Source organism: Schistocerca serialis, chromosome 7 (assembly GCF_023864345.2).
Source record: "Schistocerca serialis cubense isolate TAMUIC-IGC-003099 chromosome 7, iqSchSeri2.2, whole genome shotgun sequence".
NCBI classification, from domain to species: Eukaryota; Metazoa; Arthropoda; class Insecta; order Orthoptera; family Acrididae; genus Schistocerca; species Schistocerca serialis.
In genome coordinates, this window is record NC_064644.1 from 294,312,014 (window position 1) to 294,339,892 (window position 27,879).

Consider the following 27,879-nt stretch of genomic DNA (forward strand, 5'->3'; position numbering starts at 1 on the left):
GGTTGCAAGCTAACTATTTTCTTTTGAAATCAGGCTAAAAATGTTTAAATATGTGTGAAATCTTATGGAACTTAACTGCTAAGGTCATCAGTCCCTAAGCTTACACACTATTTAACCTAAATTATCCTAAGGACAAACACACACACACACACTCATGCCCGAGGTAGGACTCGAACCTCCGGCGGGACCAGCCACACAGTCCGTGACTGCAGCGCCCCAGACCGCTCGGCTAATCCCGCGCGGCTCAAATCAGGCCTTTAATAATAATGGCAAGGTAATGTTAATCAGAACACAGGTAGAAATTGTGATCTAAATGACAATACATTTATTCTTTCTTAACATCACAATACAAAAAATTACTAAAGAAACGTGACACAAACATTTTTATTTCGCAAACGCTTTCACTAATATGGATTATATGGTGGACAAAGTGATCAGCTGGGGATCGACACACGACACTAACCAGAACACTAATCTCTCTATCAGACTTCATACACGTGAATCCGGGGTATGGCATAAAAACTGCCGCACAAACAAGCATCTATACTATTCCAAAAAAGAAAAATATTGTTCAAAAGAACAGGGTGCTGAGAAACATACTTCGGAGCCCTACCACGCAGCAGCGAATACTTTACCCTTCTGCTGGTCAGGGCGTCATACCACGATCCTTTCAGCGACTGAAGTCATGGACGGCCGCAATCTGTTATTAATAGCGCGCGCCGGAAAATTGCTAGTACGCGGTCTCGCGTTCTGTTTATTCGGAACGCAGGTCCTTCCCTATGAGCCTCTGAAATCCCGGTGGATTCCAGTGTGCAGGTGGACCCGTTTGCTGGTCTGTCAAACCAATTTAACCTGTGCCACGACTATGCGTGACGGAATATGTCAAATGTTTAGATGGCTGACTCAAGACAAATAAGTACACCCACACATCATTCGTTGTGTGCATGATGCAAGAAGCAGTACCTCTGACGGTTCAGAAGGTAACTGGCAGAGGCCCTAAGTGGCACACTAGCAAAGGGCACAAGTCCGACCATTTAGGTAGAGACCTGCAGTTCTTTACTAGCGAAGAGACAGTGCAAGAGTGATTTTTTCTTTCTGTTTGCTTTCCTCCTCAGCTCGGTAGCAAAAGCCCATTTACATCTTTGACTTCCCCCACTTTAGCACAAGCCAATCACGAGCTGGAGCGCGGTATTCGAAGCTTGGAGAGCGCCCCTTGCTCCGCTTACACCGATTTAGCCAATCAGAGACTTTAAAGTTAATTGGGGGAAAAGGAAAAAAGATTCAGCTTCACGGCCTCTTTCCCATGTGTTTACGCCGTGTCTTTTTGCTAACAACAGACCAGGATGGAACCACACCCCTCCATAAAAAGCTTGTTATCTCCCCTGTTGCGTCCATTTTGAAGTTTCCAAAGAACGGCCATAAACTCGCTAAAAGACTCGTAGTTTCACAAATATGTTTTCTAACAGAGTCTGGGCGTCTGGGCGCCAGTGACCTGTGCCACGGAAATTCGCAGAACGCTCACAGTTGTCTCGTCAGCTTCCTGCCTAACAAGGGCCCATCCTCTGCTTTATTGTCGGTCTACAATGCACTGGCCATTGCAGCGGCGACTTCTCAGCGCTAGTCAGTCTACCTGGACGCAGATGCCGACTGTCCAGCGTCAACCAACATGTCTGCACAATGAGACTGTGGAACCTGGCCATCTGGAAATGTTTCTACCCAGGTTCCACAGAAAAAACTCGCTATCCTCGGCCCACAGTCGCTGAGCTTTTACTTCAGTCGTTTAAATCGGCACCCTACTCCTTTGAATGCAGGTAAAGCTTACCATTATTACTTCCATAGAGCTCACAAGCAAGAGCATTAACTACTGCACACCATTTCATCATGATATATGAAGTCAGATCATAATAATGATCATCTTCCCTAAGAACATCAAGCAGCATAACACCGACTCAGAAGTGAGAGTGCCCTGCAATATTTCAAGGTACCGGCAGCCATGCTGACTCCAGTGCTGTGGCCACCTTTGTTTAGGTTTCTCAGTTGATAATCCAGGGTACCAACAGTCCGATCGAGGTGGACCCACCCATTCCTGATTAGTATGGTGGCCACGGGAGTACAGTAAACTCATCCTGCTCCTCTTCAAACCATACCCGTACATGGCGAGCAGTGTGACACATTGCATTGTGCTGCTGGTAGATGCTATTGTGCTGAGAAGAAACAAACTCCATACAGGGGTCTCCAAAGATACACTCCTGGAAATGGAAAAAAGAACACATTGACACCGGTGTGTCAGACCCACCATACTTGCTCCGGACACTGCGAGAGGGCTGTACAAGCAATGATCACACGCACGGCACAGCGGACACACCAGGAACCGCGGTGTTGGCCGTCGAATGGCGCTAGCTGCGCAGCATTTGTGCACCGCCGCCGTCAGTGTCAGCCAGTTCGCCGTGGCATACAGAGCTCCATCGCAGTCTTTAACACTGGTAGCATGCTGCGACAGCGTGGACGTGAACCGTATGTGCAGTTGACGGACTTTCAGCGAGGGCGTATAGTGGGCATGCGGGAGGCCGGGTGGACGTACCGCCGAATTGCTCAACACGTGGGGCGTGAGGTCTCCACAGTACATCGATGTTGTCGCCAGTGGTCGGCGGAAGGTGCACGTACCCGTCGACCTGGGACCGGACCGCAGCGACGCACGGATGCACGCCAAGACCGTAGAATCCTACGCAGTGCCGTAGGGGACCGCACCGCCACTTCCCAGCAAATTAGGGACACTGTTGCTCCTGGGGTATCGGCGAGGACCATTCGCAACCGTCTCCATGAAGCTGGGCTACGGTCCCGCACACCGTTAGGCCGTCTTCCGCTCACGCCCCAACATCGTGCAGCCCGCCTCCAGTGGTGTCGCGACAGGCGTGAATGGAGGGACGAATCGAGACGTGTCGTCTTCAGCGATGAGAGTCGCTTCTGCCTTGGTGCCAATGATGGTCGTATGCGTGTTTGGCGCCGTGCAGGTGAGCGCCACAATCAGGACTGCATACGACCGAGGCACACAGGGCCAACACCCGGCATCATGGTGTGGGGAGCGATCTCCTACACTGGCCGTACACCACTGGTGATCGTCGAGGGGACACTGAATAGTGCACGGTACATCCAAACCGTCATCGAACCCATCGTTCTACCATTCCTAGACCGGCAAGGGAACTTGCTGTTCCAACAGGACAATGCACATCCGCATGTATCCCGTGCCGCCCAACGTGCTCTAGAAGGTGTAAGTCAACTACCCTGGCCAGCAAGATCTCCGGATCTGTCCCCCATTGAGCATGTATGGGACTGGATGAAGCGTCGTCTCACGCGGTCTGCACGTCCAGCACGAACGCTGGTCCAACTGAGGCGCCAGGTGGAAATGGCATGGCAAGCCGTTCCACAGGACTACATCCAGCATCTCTACGATCGTCTCCATGGGAGAATAGCAGCCTGCATTGCTGCGAAAGGTGGATATACACTGTACTAGTGCCGACATTGTGCATGCTCTGTTGCCTGTGTCTATGTGCCTGTGGTTCTGTCAGTGTGATCATGTGATGTATCTGACCCCAGGAGTGTGTCAATAAAGTTTCCCCTTCCTGGGACAATGAATTCACGGTGTTCTTATTTCAATTTCCAGGAGTGTAGATGCATACTTGTCTCAATCGATTGGGCCCTCCAGAATGACGAGATCACTCAAGGAATGCCCTCTGGCGTGGATCCTTCCAACGATTGTTGCAGAATGTTTGTTTTCAGGCATTTCACGCCGTACATGTCAACAGCCACCTGTTCGACGGAGCATAAGACATGAAAAAGCCACCTGTCACCACTCAGTGGATGTCCGTTTGCGACACTGGCGTCCAAATTCCAGCCATCATCACTGATGAACAGCAGTCAGCATGAATGCTTGAAGCAAGTGCCTGCCGCGGAGGCCCATATGCAGCAATGTTCACTGAACGGCAATTGATGGTTCAAATGGCTCTGAGCACTACGGGACTTAACATCTGAGGTCATCAGTCCCCTAGGACTTAGAACTACTTAAACCTAACTAACCTAAGGACATCACACACATCCATGCCCGAGGCAGGATTCGAGCCTGCGACCGTAGTGGTCGCGCGCTTCCAGACTATAGCGCCTAGAACCGCTCGGCCACCCCGGCCGGCAGCGGCAATTGAGGCGACGCTGTTGGTAGCTTCGTGGTTCATCTGGGAGGTCAGCCGCTCAATCTGTTTGTCTGTACACACCTGCACAGCTGCCTCTGAACCCCGTCATCTTTGGTATGTGGTATCTAATTCACTCTGTTTCCACATTACGACAACAGTTGCAGTGTTTTCCGCATCCCCCAACTAGCCGGACATACCTCCACTGCTAGTGCTGCCATCTGCCATCTGTGAGATGTTATTACACATTGATGTTGGACACAGGTGGTGGTGGCATTTTATTTATTCATTTATTTATTTATTCGTATGGTTCACACGCAGTTTAAAAATACAGGTATATAACATCAGTATATGTATATAACAAGAATATGAAAACACAAAACTACATATAAAATTAACTAAATGTCAATATCTAAGTTCGTAGTCCAGTCCATATAAGAGCTGTATCATCAGCTTTTATGTGGTCGTTACAACTCCCCTGAAAGAAATGCAAGGAGCATTCATCTCTAAAGTGCTTGATTGTCTGGTTTGGAGCCCCACAGCCACAAACTGGAGACTCTGTAGCACCCTATTTGAAAAAAAAAAGTCTGCGCATCGTCCATGCCCAGTGCGAGCTCTGTTCAAGTTGATCCATAGTTTCCAGTCGAATTCTGTGCCAGTAGTATCACAGTTATACTTTGGGAACCACTCACGGTCTTCAGGACTTTCAATAAGTTGACGATTCTGATCCCACAGGTCCCTCAACCCGGTATTAGTGGCATCTCTGCTCTGCTTGCCGTAATGGTAGGTTTTTTGAACGGAGTCTGTTTTGTCGTAGACTTGCTGTCTTCGTGTATTGGTAATTCCAGGTTCTCCTGTAGCTTGAGGTATTCCTAAGCAAGGTATCGCTTTTGCGGATTGCAGGTGGATAGATGTTGCTCAGCAGAGGAAGCCAATAAATCGGTGTTGGTCGGATTGTCCCAGTTATTAACCGCAGAGTGTGGCTTAACTGGACGTCGATCAAGTTGGTGTGGCAGCTGTTTAGCCACACTGGGGCACAGTACACGGCTGCTGAGAAGACCAGCGCAATGCATGATGTGCGCGATGTATCTCCTGAAGCTCCCCATGTCATTTCACACAATTCTCGCGGGTGACACCAAGGTACTTAGGATACTTGTTATGGCAAAGAGATTTTCCGTTAAGTTTCACTCTGAGCTGTGTGTTAGCTTGTTTGTTGATGAGGTGAAAAGTATGTGCTTCAGTTTTACATGTACTGGGTTTAAGTTGAATTAAAATCATTTATTCATATAGATGACCGATTTCGGAATTTTTTTGCTGCCATCTTCGGACGTATGGTTACATCATTACACAATACTCCTCCAGCAGTACAGTAAGTGGTGCAATCTATAGCACCACCTACTGCACTGCGTCGTATAGCACCACTTACTGTACTGGTGGAGGAGGTTGTGTAATGATGTAGCCGGCCGCGGTGGTCTCGCGGTTAAGGCGCTCAGTCCGGAACCGCGCGACTGCTACGGTCGCAGGTTCGAATCCTGCCTCGGGCATGGGTGTGTGTGATGTCCTTAGGTTAGTTAGGTTTAAGTAGTTCTAAGTTCTAGGGGACCGATGTCCACAGATGTTAAGTCCCATAGTGCTCAGAGCCATTTGAACCATTTTTTTTTTTTTTTGTAATGATGTAAACATGGCTCCGAAGATGACAAACAAATAATTGCCTAAATCGGTCATCTACATGAATAAATGATGTAACGGTCTTGGAAGCAGAGAATTTTTTCAGTGTTCGTGACAGTACAGATCGCCCGCACGCTGACGATGTCGGAAGTGTATAAGGTGTGTCTCGACCAGTGGCTGGTGCTCTAGTGTGTTGCTGTGAGGTGCGGCACGCTTTGTTTTGACAGGAGCGCCCCGGACCGCTGCTGGTGTTCGTGGCGGTGAACGCTGTGGTGGGGGCCCTGCACGCGGCCGTGCTGCCCCTCGAGGTGCTGGCGCTCTTCAGCGAGGGACACCCCCGCGACGCCTGGGCGCTGCTCGTCGTTGCTGTCGCTGGCGTCGGTGAGTGTCGCGCTCACTCCGCCCCTCCCTGGCGCCTCTCCAGCCTTGCATTTCCCTCGACATCTACGTCTACATCCACAAGCCACCTGGCGGTGTGTGGCGGAGGGTACTTTGAGTACCTCTATCGGTTCTCTCTTCTATTCCAGTCTCGTATTGTTCGTGGAAAGAACGACTGTCGGTATGCCTCTGTGTGGGCTCTAATCGTAGAAAGACCACAAACATAAGATAAGAGAGATTAGGGCTCGTATAGAGGCATATATGCGGTCATTTTTCCCTCGTTCTGTTTGGGAGTGGAACAGGGAGAGAAGATGCTAGTTGTGATACGAGGTACCCTCCGCCACGAACCGTATGGTGGATTGCGGGGTATGTATGTAGATGTAGATGTAGATGAAAATGCGCCATGTCACCGGGCCACAATTGTTCACGATTGGTTTGAAGAACTTTTCGGACAATTCGAGCGAATGTTTTCTCCAAACGCATCGCCCGACATGGAATGTTCAAATGGCTCTAAGCACTATGGGACTTAACATCTGAGGTCATCAGTCCCCTAGACTTAGAACTACTTATACCTAACTAACCTAGGGACATCACACACATCCATGCCGAGGCAGGATTCTAACCTGCGTCCGTAGCAGCCGTGGGCTTCCGGACTGAAGCGCCTAGAACCGCTAGGACACGACGGCCTGCAACATGGAACGTAATCGAGAGGTGAGTTCGAGCACAAAATCCTGCACAGGCAACACTTCCGCAGTTACTGACGACTATAGAGGCAGCATGGCTCAATAGTTCTGCAGTGGACTTTCAACGACTTGTTGAGTCCATGTCACGTCAGTTGTTGTGCTACGGCGGGCAAGACGACGGCCGACGCGATGTTAGGAGGTATCCCATTGCTTTTGTCAGCTTCATGTATGGTTTGCATTCTGTCGTACACTTGCACCAGCTCAGCATGGTTTGTTGAAGTGTTATACCCATTCTAAGATAGTGAACGATTTATAGCGCGGTACTCCACTTTATCAATGGACGGCGCCATTTTGATATGCTACGTTAATGCAGTTAGAGGATTTAAGTGTGTATCACAGCTGTACGCATATTCTTGCATATAAATAAAGAAATATTTACATATCTTCCATCTTTTTGAACCAAAAATTAAAACCTCATGATCACCCCTCAAAGATTATGTCGACTGATGATTTAAATAATGAAAATAGCAGCAGTTGCTTATTTTTTCATGTTTAGCGCAACGCGTTCCGAGAGTTTATTCTCATATCCAAGTGCGTTCGTTCACATAAAATTTTTTGTATTGTTTCCATGTGTGATTTTCTACTTCTCTTGTACTGTAGTAGCGTTTTTGAGGTTATCCTGCATTCGGAAAACCGGAAAAATTAATGTTGGAATCTTTTTATATGCGAATGTTAGATACAGTATTCTTATTTTTCTACTTAAAAGTACTGTGCCTGCTCTATTACACAGAATATCACACACACACAAATCATAACTTACACTGTATGTTTGCGTGATCAGTACATCCTACAGAGATATTACAATGTGTGGTTCCACAAAAAGTTTGCAAACAGTCGCAGGTGTCACATTTTCTAAACATTACATTGTAAACATAAAACTGTCAATTACAACATTTATTTTACCATTGTTCACTACTGAATTATCGATTACGTTTCTGTTTTGTTGTAGATGTTGACTATAATCTATAGGTTAATGTATTTATTTATGGAAATTACTACAGTCATCATACTGAGGAGAAACATTTGAAAAAATTAACTGATTCACTACATAGTTTGTCACGGAGAACTTTTTTCTGCTTGCTTTTTGTGGTGTATAAAAATGCGCGTGTATATGATATTCTATGCAAAGAAGGAGGCACAGTACTTGTAAAGTAACAACAAAAATACTGTCTCTAACTTAGCATATAAAAAAATTCCACGAATCGTTTATCCGGTTTTCCGATTGTAGGACAAACAAAAGACAGGCAAAAAAGTCACGTATGCAAAAGTCACAAGAAAATATTTGTGCAAACAAATACACTTGAAGATGAGGACAAGTTGTCGAGATGCGATATGTTAACCATGAACAAATAATCACTATTGCATTTTTCGTCATTTAAATCATGAATGACAGATTTGCAGACTTTTCATAAACATCGATTATGATGAACGAAATTAAACTGTAGACTGCGGTGACTGTGCTTTAAATGTAAGGTAGCTCTGCAAGAATCAGCAACCGTGCTTCTGAAATTGCATCGATATAGCACCCGCCGTCCAGCGTTGCCGAATTTCTGACACAATGCGTCCGCCTGTTCTATCTGTAGATGTCGACCAGGTCATTCGCTTTTGGATTCGTATTTGTTTGATAGTGTTGAGTTTAAGTCTCAGGAAAGGTATAACTTTTTATGTTTTGACTGAACTTCACCATCCAGACATAGGACTGCCACGATTGTCAGTTTTGTATTCAGTATTTTTAATTTCAAACATTGGCATATGTTATGATTCCAGACACACTGCTTTGTGTTCTATGCCAATAAATGTACCCGTTATAGCGGACGATCAAAAAGGTTGCGTTTGATGCCATTGCTGTATTCAACATAGCGCGACTTCGTTACGGGAATACGTTATAAGCACCAACATGTAGGCGAGCCCGGCCGCTGTGGCCGAGCGGTTCTAGGCTCTTCAGTCCGGAATCGCGCTGCTTTTACGGTCGCAGGTTCGAATCCTGCCTCGGGCATGGATGTGTGTGATGTCCTCAGGTTAGTTAGGTTTAAGTACACTATTGGCCATTAAAATTGCTTCACCACGAAGATGACGTGCTATAGACGCGAAATTTAACCGGCAGGAAGAAGATGCTGTGATATGCAAATGATTAGCTTTTCAGAGCATTCACACAAGGTTGACGCCGGTGGCGACATCTACAACGTGCTGACACGAGGAAAGTTTCCAACCGATTTCTCATACACACAGCAGTTGACCGGCGTTGCCTGGTGAAACGTTGTTGTGATGCCTCGTGTAAGGAGGAGAAATGCCTACCATAACGTTTCCGACTTTGATAAAGGTCGGATTGTAGCCTATCGCGATTGCGGTTTATCGTATCGCGACATTGCTGTTCGCGTTGGTCGAGATCCAATGACTGTTAGCAGAATATGGAATCGGTGGGTTCAGGAGGGTAATACGGAACGCCGTGCTGGATTCCAACGGCCTCGTATCACTAGCAGTCGAAATGACAGGCATCTTATCCGCATGGCTGTAACGGATCGTCAACAGATGGGGACGTTTGCAAGACAACAACCATCTGCACGAACAGTTCGACGACGTTTGCAGCAGCATGGACTATCAGCTCGGAGACCATGGCTGCGGTTACCCTTAACGCTGCGTCACAGACTGGAGTGCCTGCGATGGTGTACTCAACGACGAACCTGGGTGCACGAATGGCAAAACGTCTTTTTCGGATGAATCCAGGTTCTGTTTACAGAAATGATGGTCGCATCCGTGTTTGGCGACATTGCGGTGAACGCACATTGGAAGCGTGTATTCGTCATTGCCATACCGGCGTATCACCCAGCGTGATGGTATGGAGTGCCATTGGTTACACGTCTCGGTCGCCTTGACGGCACTTTGAACATTGGACGTTACATTTCAGATGTGTTACGACCCGTGGCTCTACCCTCCATTCGATCCCTGCGAAACCCTACATTTCAGCAGGATAATGCACGACCGCGTGTTGCACGTTCTGCATGGGCCATTCTGGATACAGAAAATGTTCGATTGCTACCCTGGTCAGCACATTCTCCAGATCTCTCACCAACTGAAAACGTCTGCTCAATGGTGGGCGAGCAACTGGCTTGTCACAATACGCCAATCACTACTCTTGATTAACTGTGGTATCGTGTTGAAGCTGTACACGCCATCGAAGCTCTGTTTGACTCAATGCCCAGGCGTATCAAGGCCGTTATTACGGCCAGAGGTGGTTGTTCTGGGTACTGATTTCTCAGGATCTATGCACTCAAATTGCGTGAAAATGTAATCACATGTCAGTTCTAGTATAATATATTTGTCCAATGAATACCTGTTTATTATCTGCATTTCTTCTTGGTGTAGCAATTTTAAAGGCCAGTAGTGTATTATGATTCCACAGACTCACTGCTTTCTGTTCTATGTCAATAAATGTACCCGTTATAACGGACGATCATAAAGGTCCTGTTTGATGCCGTTGCTGTATTCAACACAGCGCGACTCCGTTACGGGCATACGTTGTAAGCACCGACATGTAGGCAAGGGATTAGTGGAGTATTCGTGTGTTTTTCCGACGTGCGTGCGGTAAATACAGAAACGTGAACTAGGGCAAGGGCTTTACCAAATGTGTACAAACAGGATCATTATGCTGTTAATTTTTTTTCTTGGCCGTTCCGACGGACAAACATCGGTCGACATCCACGGGGACTGAAGAACGTGTATGGGGCAGCATGTCTATCGAAAACCACCGTTGTGGAATGGTGCGCCAAGGGGTGTTACTGCTTCATGATAACGCAAATCCCCATATCGCAAATATCGTAACGGAGAAGTTACTCGAACTCAAGTGGGAGACACACGAGCACCCGCCGTGTAGTCCTGATCTCTCCCCATGTGATTATCACACATTCCGTCCCTTAGAAAAGTCCTTGAAGAACCGTCGGAGGAGATCCCTGTCGGAGGAGAATGTGCAACAGGCGGTTCCGACCTCTTCACGCTGTTTGCTGACGATACAAGCATAATTATTTATCCAGTAAAAGAAAATCCGATAGAAAATGACACAAATAAGATCTCTGGAAAAGTTATTAATTGGTTTTCCGCGAATGGGCTTGCTCTAAACTTTGAAAAAACACAGTACATCCAATTTTTTGCTGCAAAAAGTATAATTCCTTCAATAAACATAACACGTCAAAAGAAGTCAGTAGCCAGGGTAGAGCATACTAAGTTTTTGGGTGTACATATAGGTGAGAACCGCAATTGGAAAAGTCATATTTTGGATCTCCTAAAGCAACTGGGTTCAGAAACTTTTGCAATCAGAATAATTGCCAATTTTGAGGATGTAGAAATTAGTAAGCTAACATACTTTGCATACTCTGATGTCATACGGAATAATATTCTGGGGCAACTCAACACTTAAGCAAAAGGTATTCAATGCTCAAAAGAAAGTAGAATTAAGTTGTGGGGCTCATAGTCGCACATCTTGTAGGCATCTGTTTAAAAGGTTAGGAATTCTTACAACTGCTTCACATTACATCTACTCAGTAATGAAATTTTTTCTCAACAACATGGACCAGTTTAAAATCAACAGTGACATTCATGATTACAATTTCAGAAAAAAGAAAGACCTACACTATCCTTTACTTAACCTATCTTTGGTACAGAAAGGGGTAAAATATGCTGCTATAAAACTTTTTGATAAATTACCAGATGAAATAAAATGTCTGACAGACAGCAGTAATAGTTTCAAAATCAAACTGAAATCATACCTCCTTGACAACTCCTTCTATACCATAGATGAATTATTGAATATGAGTAAACAAATGTGGAGATATAATATATGCATTTTGTGCAATTTAAGGAACTGAGATAGATAATAGAAATATTTAGGTATAACACTATAATGTAAAAAAAAACTTTTTTCCTGTGCGCATTTCTTGTGCATTTGACACGTCCCACATCATAATGGTTTTTCTGTGCTATTGATCAATGGAACACGTAACTAACTAACTAACTAGGACCTGTTGTTTTACCAAACGAGTATCTTCAACCTGGTGCATAGGTGAGACGATAGCCTCAACGCTCACTACGGTTTTGCCTGATTGGCATACCGATTCTTACCCGTACGACCTTCGAACGGAAACTTTTTGGTGGTCTCTTGTACTATACAGGCTGTTTCAAGATTTACAGATAACATGGCCGCCATCCAAAAAATATCTTTTGGCGACAATCGACGATGATTCAAGGAAATTCCTGAAGATAGCCCAGAATGGCAGCGACAGAGCTAACGCAAATTATCAAAATTTTGTTGCTCCAACAGCGGCTGTTTATGGAACAACAACAGGAAGTCTCAGAAGAGCAGCGCTAGTTAAAACTGCTGACAAAACGCAGCACTGCGTCATTGTATCAAAAGCCAAATGTACCAGCAATTCCGGGGTTCGAAAGAACAAAGGAACGATGGCACACACACCTGTGCGCCCAGACCAACATTCGAGGCACACATGGTGACAGATGACGGCGAGTACCGGCCTTCTTTCCTGCCATCGGTCGGCATTGACTCGTTCGATCTAATAACGAAGCTCTTTGGACAAAAGGACGCCAGTAAGGGAAAATATTCTGAGCCGGTTAAGCAATAATCGTCCAGAAGCAAAATTTTCATATACGAACACGATGTCCAAGAGATCCTTACGCTGACAGATCTCTCAGAGTTGTCATTATATCGCGTAACCCCACCCCCCCTCCTCAGAATAAAGTGCGAAATTCGACCCTGCAATACAATACAGTAATCCTCCATTACACGAAGTTTTAAAGATTGCTGAAGCATATGAACCTACTCAACGATCTGTGAAAATAATCAAAGCTGAAAATACAGGAGATTCATATGAAATACTGTTGTAGAGTATAGCAACATAAGGAATGCTCTGCCGATAACTGATGTATTTTCTCTCTGTGCCATCTTCCTCGCCAGGCTTGCTCGTATGTGTATCTTCTCAGCTGTGTTGGAAAGATATTTATGACACGTCAGAGTTCTGTCTAACGTACCATCAAGATATTTTGGCTTACTGTTGTATCCGTCTATGTCGACAGGGCCAAACCGTGTGAAACGTCCCCCTTACAAAAACTAATGAACTACAGTGCTGATAAACCTCTTATGTCATTTGATTTTCAAACAGTTGAGCAAAACTGAACGTGCACAGACATTTCTCTCTTTACTTATTCAGATCATCAATAAACTGACACACAATATTTTTAGCACAACGCAATCTGACTTTCAATAATCCTTACAAAAGAATGGCCCTGACTAACAATAACCTATACCTTTCATGAATCATTTACCTCACAAAAATCTTCGTTACTCGAACTACTGCAATACAGCGAGTGCCAATACTGCCAGCTAAATAAAACATTCGAACTACTGAAGTCACTAACTACTGATAGGCATAGCTGGCAAATGAAAGATTTTGATAGAGAACAAACAATGTATTTACCTTAATAGTGTTAAAAAACCATTATATATGCTCCTGCTGGTGGCTCACCTCCAACTGCGCAACGCTAGGCGCTGTTCACATCCAACTGCCCAACACTACAACAGCGAATATTACAAAAATGCCAACCAGCCACAGACTGCACACAGCACAGCCAGTGATTTTCATACAGAACGCTACGTGGCGTTACCAACATAAAAACCTAAACAGCCTACTTACACGTGGATCGATGTTTACTGGTTCTAGACTACTAGAAAAGTGGAAAAGACATACTTCAGTTTTAGAAATGTTGGGTCTAAGTCACCACGTCTTAAAATATTCGTAAAGTATAGTGAGACAATTTGTTAGGTGTTCTTCATTTTCAGAAAAATCTTCACTATGATATGAAATGCCAATATGAATTCCAATGCTGGAATTTCCGGCAGGTCAGGTTCTGCAGGTCACCTGCGTAAAAATTGAATAATACCACAGCAAGAACAGAGCCTTAACGCAAGCCTTCATTGAGTACATACCATTTATTCTTTTCTTCATTTGTTGTACTGTTAACCACCGACTGCTCAATATACTGCTTAAAAGGTTACCTACACAAGATACTGTTTTAGGAAATTACAATATTAGACCCTCGAGGCACACCATGTCATAAGCTGCTGATAGGCCAACGAAAACAGACCTGGTCGTTATTTTCTTCTTGTAGTTAGCTTCTGTGTGAGTAGTCAAGAAGAGGACTTCACCACAGCAGCTTCTACGAGCTCTAAATGCAGCTTGTTCAGACGGTACCACACAATTAATTTTGTCCTTCCAAGACCTTGTAAGCACAATTAAGTAGCAGTATTACGAAAGTGCTGTGCAGCTTCTCCTTCTTTCAACAGTGAAAAATACAGGAAAATACAGTTTCAGGGCTCACTAGAATACTTGAATGAACCCCCGATTGCCGTAAAGGGAAAAGTAATGGCAACAGTGAAATTCCAGAGTAACAAAGAAAAAATTTTCCAAGATGCTACTCTTGTCGGGCGTAAAATGAATGTGTGCAACGCAAAATACAGAACGCGAAAATCAAGATTTGGCCTTGTCTGACTACCCCCTGACGCAGATCTTAGGATCTCTTAGTTGTGATATTATTTCCTCCTTCTTGCTCTTTAACATATAAATTACAACATAAACATTAATGAATGGTTAAGGGAACTAGTAACTACAAAATAATAAATGCTGTTTCTGCTTATACATTTATTGTAGATTAAAACCGCTTTATACATTACAAATGTTTACATATCAATGTCCAATGGACGTAGTGAGATACAAATCAATTCCCTAACTATTATTGATCAATTGCCCAAATCTGCCCCCTTTTTTATGGTTACGCAATCAAATATAAATAACGCGAGATGACTGACATCATCTACATACCAAACACTAGAAGGCACTACTTTCAAAGATGATCTACAGTGGTGTGTAACCTCAGTGAAAATAATATTTACGTGATCACAGCTGCTTAACTTTATAGCTCTAATAAGCCGAAGCAATTACCAATACTACTATGTGTACTGCGTCCGGTGCGTCCGTGTGATGGTTCTCGTACACGTTTATGACGATGGAAGAACTCTAGCCACAGAATACGAGGGTTGGAACTTCTGTCTCTGAGCTGGTCGTAGGTTGTGTTCAAATAGTTCAAATGACTCTGAGCACTAAGGGACTTAACATCTGAGGTCATCAGTCCCCTAGAAGTTAGAACTACTTAAACCTAACTAACCTAAGGACATCACACACATCCATGCTCTAGGCACTATTCTAATCTGCGACCATAGCGGTCGCGCGGTTCCACTGAAGCGCCTAGAACCGCTCGGCCACTGCGGCCGGCTAGGTTGTGTTCCAGAAATAAACAGCATAGAGACAGAAGCGATGACAATTTCTGCAGGACCTGGCCATCATTTTGCAGGACAATGCTCAAGCACATACAGTGCAAGCTATTACTGATATACTTGACTGATGGGGCTGCTAAGTGCTATACCACCCAGTTCTAAACTGAAGGAAACACTTCACGGCATTCGCTTCAGAACTGCTACGAATTCTTCGGGCAATAGACCGCGCCGCTCGAACTGTCAACACAACTGGCACTGCTAAGAGTATCCTACGACTTCCACATCGGTGGCAACGGGTTATACACAATGCTAGTGACTACTTTGAAGGTCAGTAAAACTTTGAAACACATATCTATTTTGTACGAGCTGTAAATAAATAGTTGTCACTATTAAAATTCCAACCCTTGTGAAATACTCTTTCAAACACTAGGAAGGCAGAAGGCGGTCCTCTGACTAGTATAATCTACGAGGATTATCCGAAAAGTAAGGTCTCCTATTTTTTTATAAGTACATAGACCTGTTTATTTCTACAGTGGCTTGCATTAGTTTACAGCTTGAACATTTAGCTATTTTTCGACATAATCACCGTATCTGTAGATGCATTTTTGTAGACGCTGTGACAGTTTTTGTGTGCCCATGTCTTACCACCTAGCCGCCATGCTGTTCAGAAAGTTATGAAACTCTTCTTTCACCTCGTCGTCGGAGCTGAATCGCTTTCCGGCCAAATGTTCTTTTAACCTAGGGAACAGGTGATAGTCACCTGTCCTGTTCGGCTGCAAGGCGGTGAAGAAATGCGCAGGAAGCATCAACTCGTTGCCGCATGTGGTCCTCGATCAGCATGCGTGGCACCCATCTTGCGCACACCTCCGGTAGTTCAATGTTTCCGTTAAAATTCTGTGAGCGGTGCTTCGGGAAACCTCAGGAACCAACGTGCAAAGATCATACAGGGTTATCCGCCGATCTTCACGCATGCTTTGCTCAACCTTCAACACAGTCTCCTCAGAAATTAACGGTCTCCCGCTCCTTTGTTCGTCGTGAATTTCGGTCCGACCAGCTGCAAACTCTCTGCACCACTTACGAACATTTTTGACATGCATGCACGACTCACCATACAGTTCCGTCAATTGGCTATGGATTTCAATCGGCGCAGTGCCCTTTGCGTTCAAAAACTGAATAACTGCGCGCAATTCACACTTGGCGGTAACATCCAACGGGGTCTCCATTCTCAACGGCTGCCAAGCCAAGGCTGAGCGCCTCAGCACGGTGTGCGCAATGTTTACACACAGCGCGTAAAGCACTCTTCATAACAGTGTGACCAACTGCCACACAAACAGAGTTCTGTACTTATAAAAAATAGGAGACTTTACTTTTGGGATCACCCTCGAATACTGTCTTCTCCTCTCTGTGTTCTACACACAAGAAACGCGAACTCCCATCCAGAAGGACGGAATTCAGATAACGTCTCTACGTGAGTATAGACAGAAGAAGTGCTCTCAATCACTGAATGCTGCGTACTCAATGACAACTATCTACCCAGAGGCGAAGTCCAGAATCGTATAAGTTCGCAACAGTACAGTGCCTAACCGTTCTAACTATAAAGTCTCCTGAGGGCAAAGACAGCAAGTACATCTGTAGCAACAAAGCTGATACTAAACTACTGTCAAACACGGGCGCTCAAAAAGGAAGAACACTTTCTCTCCACCACTGGCTTCCCAGCAAAGCTTGGCTCCCCTCCCTCATAACTACAGAAGGTGAATCACTTTCTCGAAACCACAGAATATTCTCTCTCTCTACAGATTCTTCCAAACGCCGACCAACCATACTTGCCTTTTGTCATCCGGTGCGGAAAGTTTGCGAGGAAATAACTATCCCCATTAATTTGGAATTCATACAATGTACTCTTCTAAATGTAAAAATACTGAGAAACAACCCAGCCTGTGTGATTTCCGAAGTAACGCTTCCTTGTTCCTCTCTGCTGCGTCCAGAGTTTCCTGTTATCCTTCCGGCCTAGCTACAACAGCAGCCAGCCGCCACTCTATTGTGCTTCAGCACTCAGATGTCCTGACTGTCTGGCTAGGGCTACTTCCTGTGTTAAGCAGGACCAACACATCTGTGCGGGCTTTTCCACCCAGAGCCTGAGTTACGTCTACCGTTTCACTTTCACTAGCGGTCCAACCTCTACTAGTATGGGCAATCGTTCATTATGGCGTTTTGATAATAAATAGACCTTTCCTGCAATAAGCGTTAACAATTATTTACAAGGTGTACGTGACAATGTCAGTCTTCTTTAAATATTCATATATACGATCTACAACCTATCAAATGATACCTAATTTTGGTTGTAAATCACGGCAAACTAGATGAGTGCTTGTAAGGTGCGAAATTATGGCCACCTCACAATCCCCCCACCTAATGAATTATTTAATACTAGGATGGGGTAATTCTTATAGCATAATCTCATCTAGTGCAAGATAATATAACCATCAATTGTCTGTACAAGCGAACTAATAAGAATACGAGGGCAGAGGAATAATTTAATCACGATATGTTCTTCTACAGTCATTCTGCGTTCATTCAAGGGCTTATTGTCATAAATTTATTTACTACATGTTTATTATTTAATCTGTCTGCTGCTTATGTTTGGTACTATTCCTTGAGACATGACAATTGAAGTATAAATTAACACAAAAAATAAATTTAACTAACATTACAAAAAAAATTATGCTCTTTCAAAAATGCCAGTTCTCATCTTTCTTTAGACTCAAGACCCATGCTCTCTGTCATGCATAAATCCCTAAGACATAGGTTGAGGCAAGAAATATTGAAGTATCGTAATTTTTTCAAGGTGGTCATCCAATAAATTGTTTGTGCTTCATTTAGCCATTAATACGCAAAGCAAGCAGTTATCTCAATTGTTCTAGAGGTTATCTATTGGTCATTATATAAGTATATAAAATTCGGTGAAACATCCTGCATAATTTTAGTTGGTCATATTAACGCTCTTGCCTTGCATTTTAAAAAACATCTTCACACAAACTTATTACCCAAGTCTAGTGTTTTCCTAATGTGTACACTCTTTAAACATTTCCATAATCTTATGCTCTAAAGTGTTATTTGGTCAACTGCATGTACATTTACTGTGACAACTAATATTTGTAATAAGAGTTTGTATCAACCACCAATTTTAGCTAATGTTCTTGTTCACAGTGTATAAAAATGTAGTACATTAAAACGTTAACCATATCATCATTACAAAAGAATGTGACACAATAATTTTCCATAAATAAATACACAAATATTTAAAAACGTTAAAGCACATAGCATCACTATCAAAGAGGATGAAAAACAATAATTTTACATGAATAAATACACAAATATTTTCTTAACACTACTCTGAAAAATAAGTACAAGATATTTTTAAAAAATGACAAATATATCGGAAAGTGTTAGTTTGTGAGTGTAACTGTTCAGTATTCATCCAATTATACGCATTTTTTATCAAGAGTCACACACTGATTAGGATTTCAAAACACACTTTCATCCTCATTTGTGTACGGGGATGGAAGCTATAGTTTCTGTGAAGTTAAGGAAGCGAATATTGGTTCAACAACTTGTTTGAGATCGGTCATGGTGGCTTTGCAAGTCAGTCTTTGGACCCTCAGCCCATTGTTGATCACATCAGGTTACAAGTATCTCGCAGAGTTGGTGACGTGGAAGGATCCTCGGAACATACAGCAAGATAAGTGAGAGTATGTTTTGAAACAGCCAAGTTTTCATCGAATTTGCACTCAGTATGAGGGAGATACAGTCAGGTGGGATCTTTATAGATCACCTAAAATTCTTCTGCATCAGCTAAGAGAAGTGTAATGGTATCTAGTCTTCAGTTGTGTTTCTTCTTTTTTATTATGTTTTTGTTGCTACTCGTCTGTTCTTCATGTCTCTTCTTTCTCTTGATATAAATATTGTATTTTGGATAGGGATATCGGTAATTGTGGATAGGCAGGTTATCTGTTTGGTGACATTATGCATGGAACTTGAGTCGTTGTGTGTGACTCAGATTCCTCAAAGTCAGTGCCATATGACTGACTATTTCAGATTATGTTTATCAGTTTCTGTCTGGCAGAGAATAGCAGAAGGAAAAGCAAATAGAGTTCACAGTTCCATACAGTTATTAGCAGTTGCACTGTAGGATTAACTGACTGTATCATGTGTACAATTCGTTTATCTTGTATCCATCGTGTAGTACAACAGTGGAGATGTCGTCTGCCTCCTGAGGTCTTCAGGTGGCCGCATTCGAATAGGCCTGTTGTTTGCTCATGTCTGCGACATGGCTTTGGCCTACCAACCGCATCCCTTGCTTCCACTTTTATCTGCAGCTGCACTGTTAGCCTCCTGTTCCATCCGCAAATCACGTTGTTGCTTCCAGTGTGTTTCGCAAAAGTTTCTTTTCGTGAAACCTGTAAGAACTATTATATACAATTAGTTTGTGATTTACACAAATACCACGCAATACATAACACAAAATCATTGACATGTTTCTGTTATGAAATATAATTTTTTTGAAAATTCCACTCATCAGTAAGGTCATTTATCTTTACATTTATTATTGGTCTATTTGGACAATCAGCCAAGATGCTCACTTATTTACTCTTATTATTCTGATCAAAATGTCATATACAAAGTTAATGTTAATTATAAAAGAACATATTCCTCAACCTATGTAATTTAATTGTTAAATATCTGTTGGCACTATGAAAAATACACGTAACAGTAGAATTACGATCATCATCAGATCCCAATGTTAATAATTGCCAATACTACTTGTTAAACTACTGGCCAGTAGGATGTTTATGCTAGTCTAACAACAACCCTATTGAAAGTACTACACTGTCATTGGGTATCTCAAGCTCATCTGATCTCATGGCTCTTTGTTTCGTCGTGGATGTCATCGGGAATATCTGGGAACAAGAAAGTGCACTTCTGCACAAACATACAAAAATGAATGATTAGGCGGGCCTCTTCTTCATTTCATGCTTCGGCTTGCTTCCTGTGGATAATCATAAACTACATAGCAAGTTTAGTACAAAATTACTGATAGCTTCTTTAATCACACTGTCACACACCTTCTTTCATGTTTTTACTCAGTAATACCTTCTCTGTCGCTCTCCTTTCTCCAGAGCTGCTGCTGTTACCTTCATCTGTCGTTAACTCTTCCTTTTATTATGCTAAAGTTGCATTTTACTTTACTAGTGGTACCTGCAAATATAAATATTTTAGTATATTATGTAAAATCACTGCTCATCAACATGACTGCCATTCCCTTATATATTACCCACAATATTATGTACTTTGAATGTATGGCATTTTGTACTTTTCTTTATTAATTTTTACGTATCAATATACCCTTATTACATGTCCATTTCATGATGCTATAACACTCAACATTTCGGTGCACTCATATGATATTCCGCAGAACTGGCCACCATGTACACAATTCTTCCGTCTCTCTGAACAGCATAAATACAACACTTCCATATACAAATAAGGGCGCGCTCTCACATAGCCACTTGGAGCAGGCCACCAAGTGAACTCTCATACCTATGAATGGAGACAAATCATACTTGGACGACAAACGTGCATATCACAGCAAACCATTACTAGCAAGTCACTCATTTGTGATCCCATTGATAAACATGGAAAATAGGCACTCATTTCATGAAGAAGGTCTAAATTTTTTTTCAAAATGCTGACGTTCTCTGCTAATATGTTCCATATCAGTTGGATAACAAACTTACCTATTCACATATCTTCACAACATCTTTGCAGTACCACACGTTTCTCATTTTTACTTTATTCCTTCATGGACAAATAGCACATCTTAAACTCCAAACACCTTTTAAACTGTACGCTCAGTTTGCTGTGCACATAATTATAGCCTACACAAAGAAACATACCCTAATTTTCTCTCCCTCGACATCCTGCCCTTTTTTATACGCTGTAGTACGTCTTTTAATATGATAATAGCACAGAAAATAATGGTAAACCTACATGTCTCTTCAGTGTAATAACTTAATTTCTAACTATATACAATATACTTTACTTTCACTAGACAAGTTCATTTTAATTCTTCCTACTTATTCTAAAAATGGCTTGAGATGGTTCACATGATGAAGTCCTAAAAATTTTCCTGATGTCACAGTCTCAATTTCAACTGTAATTTCGTGCGCTAGTCTTCTTATACGTACAGGACCGCTGTATCTCTTGAAGAACTTTTACATAGCTTCATTTGGTTACTGGACAGCCTATAAGACTTAACTAAGACTTTTTGTCCAACTAAAAATTCCAATAGGTGCACCTTTTGGTCCGTGTGCACCTTGAGCTTCTCTCCTGCGATCCGAATATTGCGCCAAGCCTCCTCCACTAAGACTTTATGTTGTCGGCGCGTCTTTTGTGAATAATCTATCAGTCCTCTAATTTTATCTGGAGGGTCCCTTTTCTTCAGAACCATCATAGCCGGCATCAGTGTAGTACTGTGAGGGAGCTCGTTTACCACATCCTGAAAATCTTTAAGAAATACACCCCAGCTAGCATGATTCTTTCCACAGTATAGTCTACATAATTTACCAAAATCTTTCATCGTTCTCTCCGCCGGGTTCGAACTTGGATGAAATCTACTAATAAATATGGGCTTTATTTTATACCTTTTTAGCGTCCTTTTCCATACCTTAGATTTATATTTAGGTCCATTATCTGGGGTAATACAGTCTACAGTTCACACTTGGTTTATGAAGTCTCTGCACATGGCTCTACTCACAGTTACACCAGTCGCCCTTCTTAGTGGTGTCATCATCTCGAATTTGTATGTCAGCTCCAATACTACCAATACATATTGATGGCCCCTCGGTGCATTAAATCCGTCGCTATTATATGCCTTATTTTCTCAGGAATAATTGGGTACAGAGGAGCCTGGGTCCCTACAGTTGTGGATTTCGCCTTTTAGCAGTTTTTACAGTTAGCTCGTACTTTTCTTATGCATTTCTCCATATTTTTAAAATAGCAAACACTCCTCATTCCCATAAAACATTCTCGTGCACTGAAATGTGCGTAACTTAGGTGTGTACACCATATAAGCTTATTTATTAATTTATGTGGTATGCAGACCACCCACAACGAATCATTAACGTTTACCCTGTAAAATAGAATCCCTTTTCGCAAGAAAGAGAGCCTGCATCCGATCCTTCCTTTTTTCCTTTATTTTGACTAAATCTGGGTCCTTGTCCTGCTCATTCCGGATATTCTGCATCGTTACAGTGACGAAGTTTTCAAATGCTACGCCTTTGAGATAGAACACCGAAAAGTGCTCTTGATCTAATGTTTCAGTCGTCCCTTCTGTTATTCAAATATGTGAGTGGGACAGGGCGTCAGCAATGACATTTGTCGGATCAGGCACATAGACTGTTGAAAACTAGTATTCTTGAAGCACAGCTACCCATCTTGCTAGTCTTCCATGTTGGAGTTTGGCTGTTAGGAGAAATTCTAGGGCCCTGTGGTCCGTATAGACTTTTTCTAACGAACAGAAAGCATCTAAACTTTTTAAATCCCCATACTATTGCAAGGGCTTCAAGTTCGGTAACAGAGTAATTCCTTTCACTTTTGGATAGTACCCTGCTACCAAAGGCGATTGTTCTGTGTACTAATTTGTCGTCTTGTTCAAACTCCTGAAACAACCTAACTCCCAGACAGGTCTTCGCGCTGTCAGTGGCCATACAAAAATCTTGTGATAAGTCAGCATGTGATAAAATAGGAGCTATGACGAGTGCCGCCTTCAAATTATTGAATTCTAGGTCTGCACACTTATCCCACACCCAGGGCGTTCATTTCCTGTCAGTTGGCAGGGCCGAGGACTAGCTAATGTTTCTAAATAGATCAACTTTTTATAAAAATTTATTATCCCTAGAAAACCTCTAATTTGTTTTCTGGTTGAGTGGCAAACTTTGCAATTGTTGCCATCCACTCTGGGCCGGGACTAATCCCTTCTCCTGTTATCACGTGTCCCAGAAAGCTAACCCTACTGCTCCCAAAACAAGACTTACAAAGTTTGCAGTCACCCCGTACCTTTTCAAACTGCTTAACACTTCCTCTAGGAGTTTGCCATGTCTCTCCCAGGTATTTTCTGCTATCAATATATCGTCTACATAATGCTTGAACTTCTTTTTCAACTCTTCATCCCTTTTGATAAAACCCCTGATAAATACAGCTGAAGATATATTCAATCTAGAAGGGTGCCTTTTGAATTGAAAACATCTTCTGAAGCCAATAAAGGCCACGTATTTTCAGCAGTTAGAATCGAGCTCCATCTGCCAAAAGCTCGATCGCGAATCAAGTGAGGAAAACACCGAAACCCCATGAAATCTTTGAAGGAGCTCCTCAAGCCTTTCAGAGAGATCCGTCTCTGGCACAATAGTGGTATTTATTTGGCGTGAGTCTAACACCAGTCGAATTCCACCAACCTTTTTGTCTACTATGCGTAGTAGACTATTATACTCAGATCTCGCGGCCTCAATTAACCTTCGTCCTCCATTCTCCAGTTCACCTAGAACCCTTTCGCGGTATGACCGTAGGATGGCATAAGGAGGTGTGCGAAATGGTCTATGTTTCTTTAAGTCAAATTTGTATTGATACTCCTTAATGCATCCGGTTTTAGGTAAAAATAACTCTGCGTTATTTTAGAGCACAAGCTCCAACCCTTTCCTGTCCATATTATCTATGTTTTCCAGATTCTCGAGTTTCGAATCAATCTTATTGATAATTTCATTAATCTGCCCACGTTTAGATTTGAACTATATTCTCGTTATTTTTTCTACACTCTTCCCCCTGAACTGCATGTTGTTTGTGAGGTAACGGGCGAATTGTGGCGCCCTGAAAACATTCTAGGTTCAGAGTTGGCGTTAGATAAGATTAGATTAGTTTTTCGATCCATTGATCCGTGCTGAGGAGATCCTCGTGGATGTGGAACGTGTCATTTTTTTAAGCTGAAATAACAATACTAATAGTATGAGTATATACAATACAATATTTTTTAATCTGAAATAACAATACTAATAGTATTAGTATATACAATACATCATTTGTTTCTATTAAAAAATTCGTCAGTGGAGTAGAAGGAGTTGGCCACTAGTAAGTCTTTCAGGCTCCTTTTAAACTGATCTTTTTTTGTAACTAATTTTTTTATGTTTGCTGGCAAATTATTGAAGAAGAGTGTTCCTGAGTAGTGGACCCATTTTGAACTAATGTAAGTGCTTTTAAGTTCTTGTGCAGATCATTTTTGTTCCTGGTATTGTATGTATGAACTGAACTGTTTGTTGGAAAAAGAGATATATTATTTAGGACAAATTTCATTCAGGAGTAAATATACTGAGAGGCAGTAGTTAGTATACCCAGTTCTTTGAAGAGGTTTCTACAGGACGTCCGTGAATTTGCTCCACAAATAATACGTATTACACGCTTCTGGACTCTGAAAACTTTTGTTTGACTTGAAGAGTTACCCTAAAATATTATCCATATGACATTATGGGATGAAAGTAGACAAAGTAGCAAGCTTTTTCATTTTTATGTCGCCTATGTCTGCTAACACTCGAATTGCAAATACAGATTTGTTAAGGCGTTTCTGCAGTTCTGTGGGCTGCTCCTCCCAACTGAATTTATTATCAAGTTGTAATCCCAGGAATTTAAGACTGTCAACCTCTTCTATCTGCTCTTATTCATAATTTATGCATATGCTGGGTGGAAACCTCTTACAGGTTCTGAATTCCATATAGTGAGTCTTTTCGAAGTTTAATGTCAGTGAGTTGGCTTTAAAACATTTATTAATATCATTAGCAGATCTTTCTAGAACTACATTCGACCTACTATTTATTGCAATACTGCAAACGAAAGGAACTCTGCTTCTGGCAGTGTAACTGATGAGAGATCATTAATGTACACAAGAAAAAGCAATGCCCCTAAGATGGATCCTTGTGGGACACCACATGTAATTTCTTCCCATTCTGATGATGACCGATGACTTAATTCACTAGTCCCTTGCACTGACACCCTGTTTTTCCTGTTAGCGAGGTATGACTTGAACCATTTTGCAGCATTGCCCATGACACTATAAAATTCTAATTTATTTAAAAGGATGTTGTGGTTCACACAATCAAATGTCTTTGACAAATTACAGAAAATACCTACTGCTTGTAATTTGTTATTAATTAATTAAGTATATTTTCAGTGTAGGTGTAAATAGCCTTCTCGATATCAGAACCCTTCAGAAATCGAAACTGTGTTCTTGATACTTTGTTATTTGTGGTCAGATGGTTCAGAAGCTGCCTGTACATTACTTTTTCTAAAATTTTTGAGAATGCTGGCAAAAGTGAAATCGGTCTGTAGTTTGATGGTGGTAGAGCGGGCCGTTTGGCAGGTGAACCGCTTGATGCCAGACAAGTGGGGCAGCCCCAGTGCGTGATCCAGGGACCGCGTGGCTGGAAATTCCATGGTGACATTGTGTCGATGAAGGAGACATGCCGCGAGTGTCAAAGATGGCAGACTTTGTGAAACCATCAGGGGGGACATTTTACAGTTAGTATGGAAATTAATAGTAGCCAGATGAATCATGATACCTCAAAAAGAAACATGTACATTACCATTATTTGTATGACAATTCTGATGGTGTAATCATAATTTCAATATCTTTATTAGTTTAAAGTTTAGTATCTGACAATAAATTATACAAGTAACTCCCAGTAACGAATTTCCAAAATCTAGACGGTTAATCCGATTTTGTCGATCGACATGTCTTTAGAAAGCTATTAGTGTAACCCTGAATTGGTATAAATTGCAGGCATGTAACTTGAATAGTACATGAGTTATTGGAGGTCAAACTGGCCGATTATTATTAAAGGTGTCAGGCCGTAAGTACTCCCCAGTTACACGACAAAACGGTAGCAGCATGCTTATAAATATATTTATTCATCTATGTCTTTGTTTATATCCGATATATACTATTCATGAAGAAATTGTGTTTTAGAAAGCACAGAGACATTAGGCTACTGGCTTACTGCTGTTCTATTCCTCTGATATATGTTTATTGAATTTGTTTATGTATTTAATAATGTTTGTTATAGCGTGTTTATGGTCCAGCCATATGAATATTTATTTAATTTCAAGTTATTTAAATGTAAATCCAGTATTTCGAATGTGTTTCAATATGTTGGTGACAGTGTGTTGGCTTGGAGACATGTAGGGAGCGCTCTAGCCAATCACAGTGCTCGTTAATACGGTAGGTGACTACCGAAGTCGCCGGCCGCGGTGGTCTAGCGGTTCTAGGCGCGCAGTCCGGAACCGCGCGACTGCTACGGTCGCAGGTTCGAATCCTGCCTCGGGCATGGATGTGTGTGATGTCCTTAGGTTAGTTAGGTTTAAGTAGTTCTAAGTTCTAGGGGACTGATGACCACAGTATTTAAGTCCCATAGTGCTCAGAGCCATTTGAACCACTACCGAAGTCAGTGGAGGGAGTATGGGAGAGGACACGAGAGAGTTATGGGCAGTACGGGAGAGGACATTACAGAGATCTGAACAGTGCGGCGTGAGGGACAGTCGCATAGGACATGGAGAGTCCGGGACAGCAAGGCGCAACGGATTCACGGTCGGAGGAGTGCTGGACGGGAAGGAACGACGGCCGGTCGCAGGAACCACGTTGGAGAGTGGAGTTTGCGCTTGTGCGTGGTGGCGGGAGATAGAAATATTTCGTAGTGCCGACTTGTGCACTTGTGAGATTTCCGTGGCTTCCGCAGTGAAGACGTTTAGAAGTGAATATCTCGCGAGCTATGTTGTTGCCCATAACTAATTATGAGAAGTAGAAATCTATGGTTTCCCTGTTATTCAACTTACATTTTATTTAATTGCAGGATCATCGACACAAATAAGTGTTTTACAGTAATAAAGGGCATTCTTAAAGGTACTTCGTCTATGGTGCCCATCATTTAACGTCATTAAAATAGTACCTGCAGAATTTATTTAATTGATATCTTTCATTTATAAATTTCTACATAACATTCAACATTCCCAATTGCCAAGTGACAGAAACCTTCAACCATTCGATTCATATGAATATTCATATTGTATACTGTAGAGTCAGCAGTGTTTGGCTTGTAATGGGGCAACTATGTATCCCAGCCCCTAGACAACGAAAACAGCCAAGACTTGTAATATTTCAACTCTGAGTGTGAGGGTACGTAGTTGACGGCCACAACACCTCATTTATTAAGTGAAAGCCCACATGCACCCTGAATTGCAGTTTTGAAGATCTCGCCGCAATTTGAGCTTTTATTGCCTTCTCACCAAATACGATTTTTATTTTATTCTCTTTCCTTAACATTAACTCCCCTCTTCCTAGATCAATGATAGCTTTCTGCGCCGAAAGAAAATCTACACCGATTATTACATCATCTGTTAGTTTTGGTATTATGAACAGATTTGCAGTCATCTGCTGTCCTTGCCATTCAAAAGCTAGACGTCTTTGTTGCGATAGTTCCATACC

General features: G+C 42.4%; 1 protein-coding gene across 3 annotated transcripts in view; it reads left to right on the top strand.

Annotated features, from left to right (window-relative positions):
* LOC126412451 (uncharacterized) overlaps positions 1–27,879 on the top strand; it is a 282,369-nt gene that overhangs the window by 210,560 nt on the left and 43,930 nt on the right. For all 3 annotated transcript variants that reach the window (XM_050082057.1, XM_050082058.1, XM_050082059.1), the window contains one exon: positions 6,077–6,230. In XM_050082057.1, the coding sequence (XP_049938014.1) occupies positions 6,077–6,230 (154 nt within the window). The remainder of the gene's footprint in view (positions 1–6,076; positions 6,231–27,879) is intronic.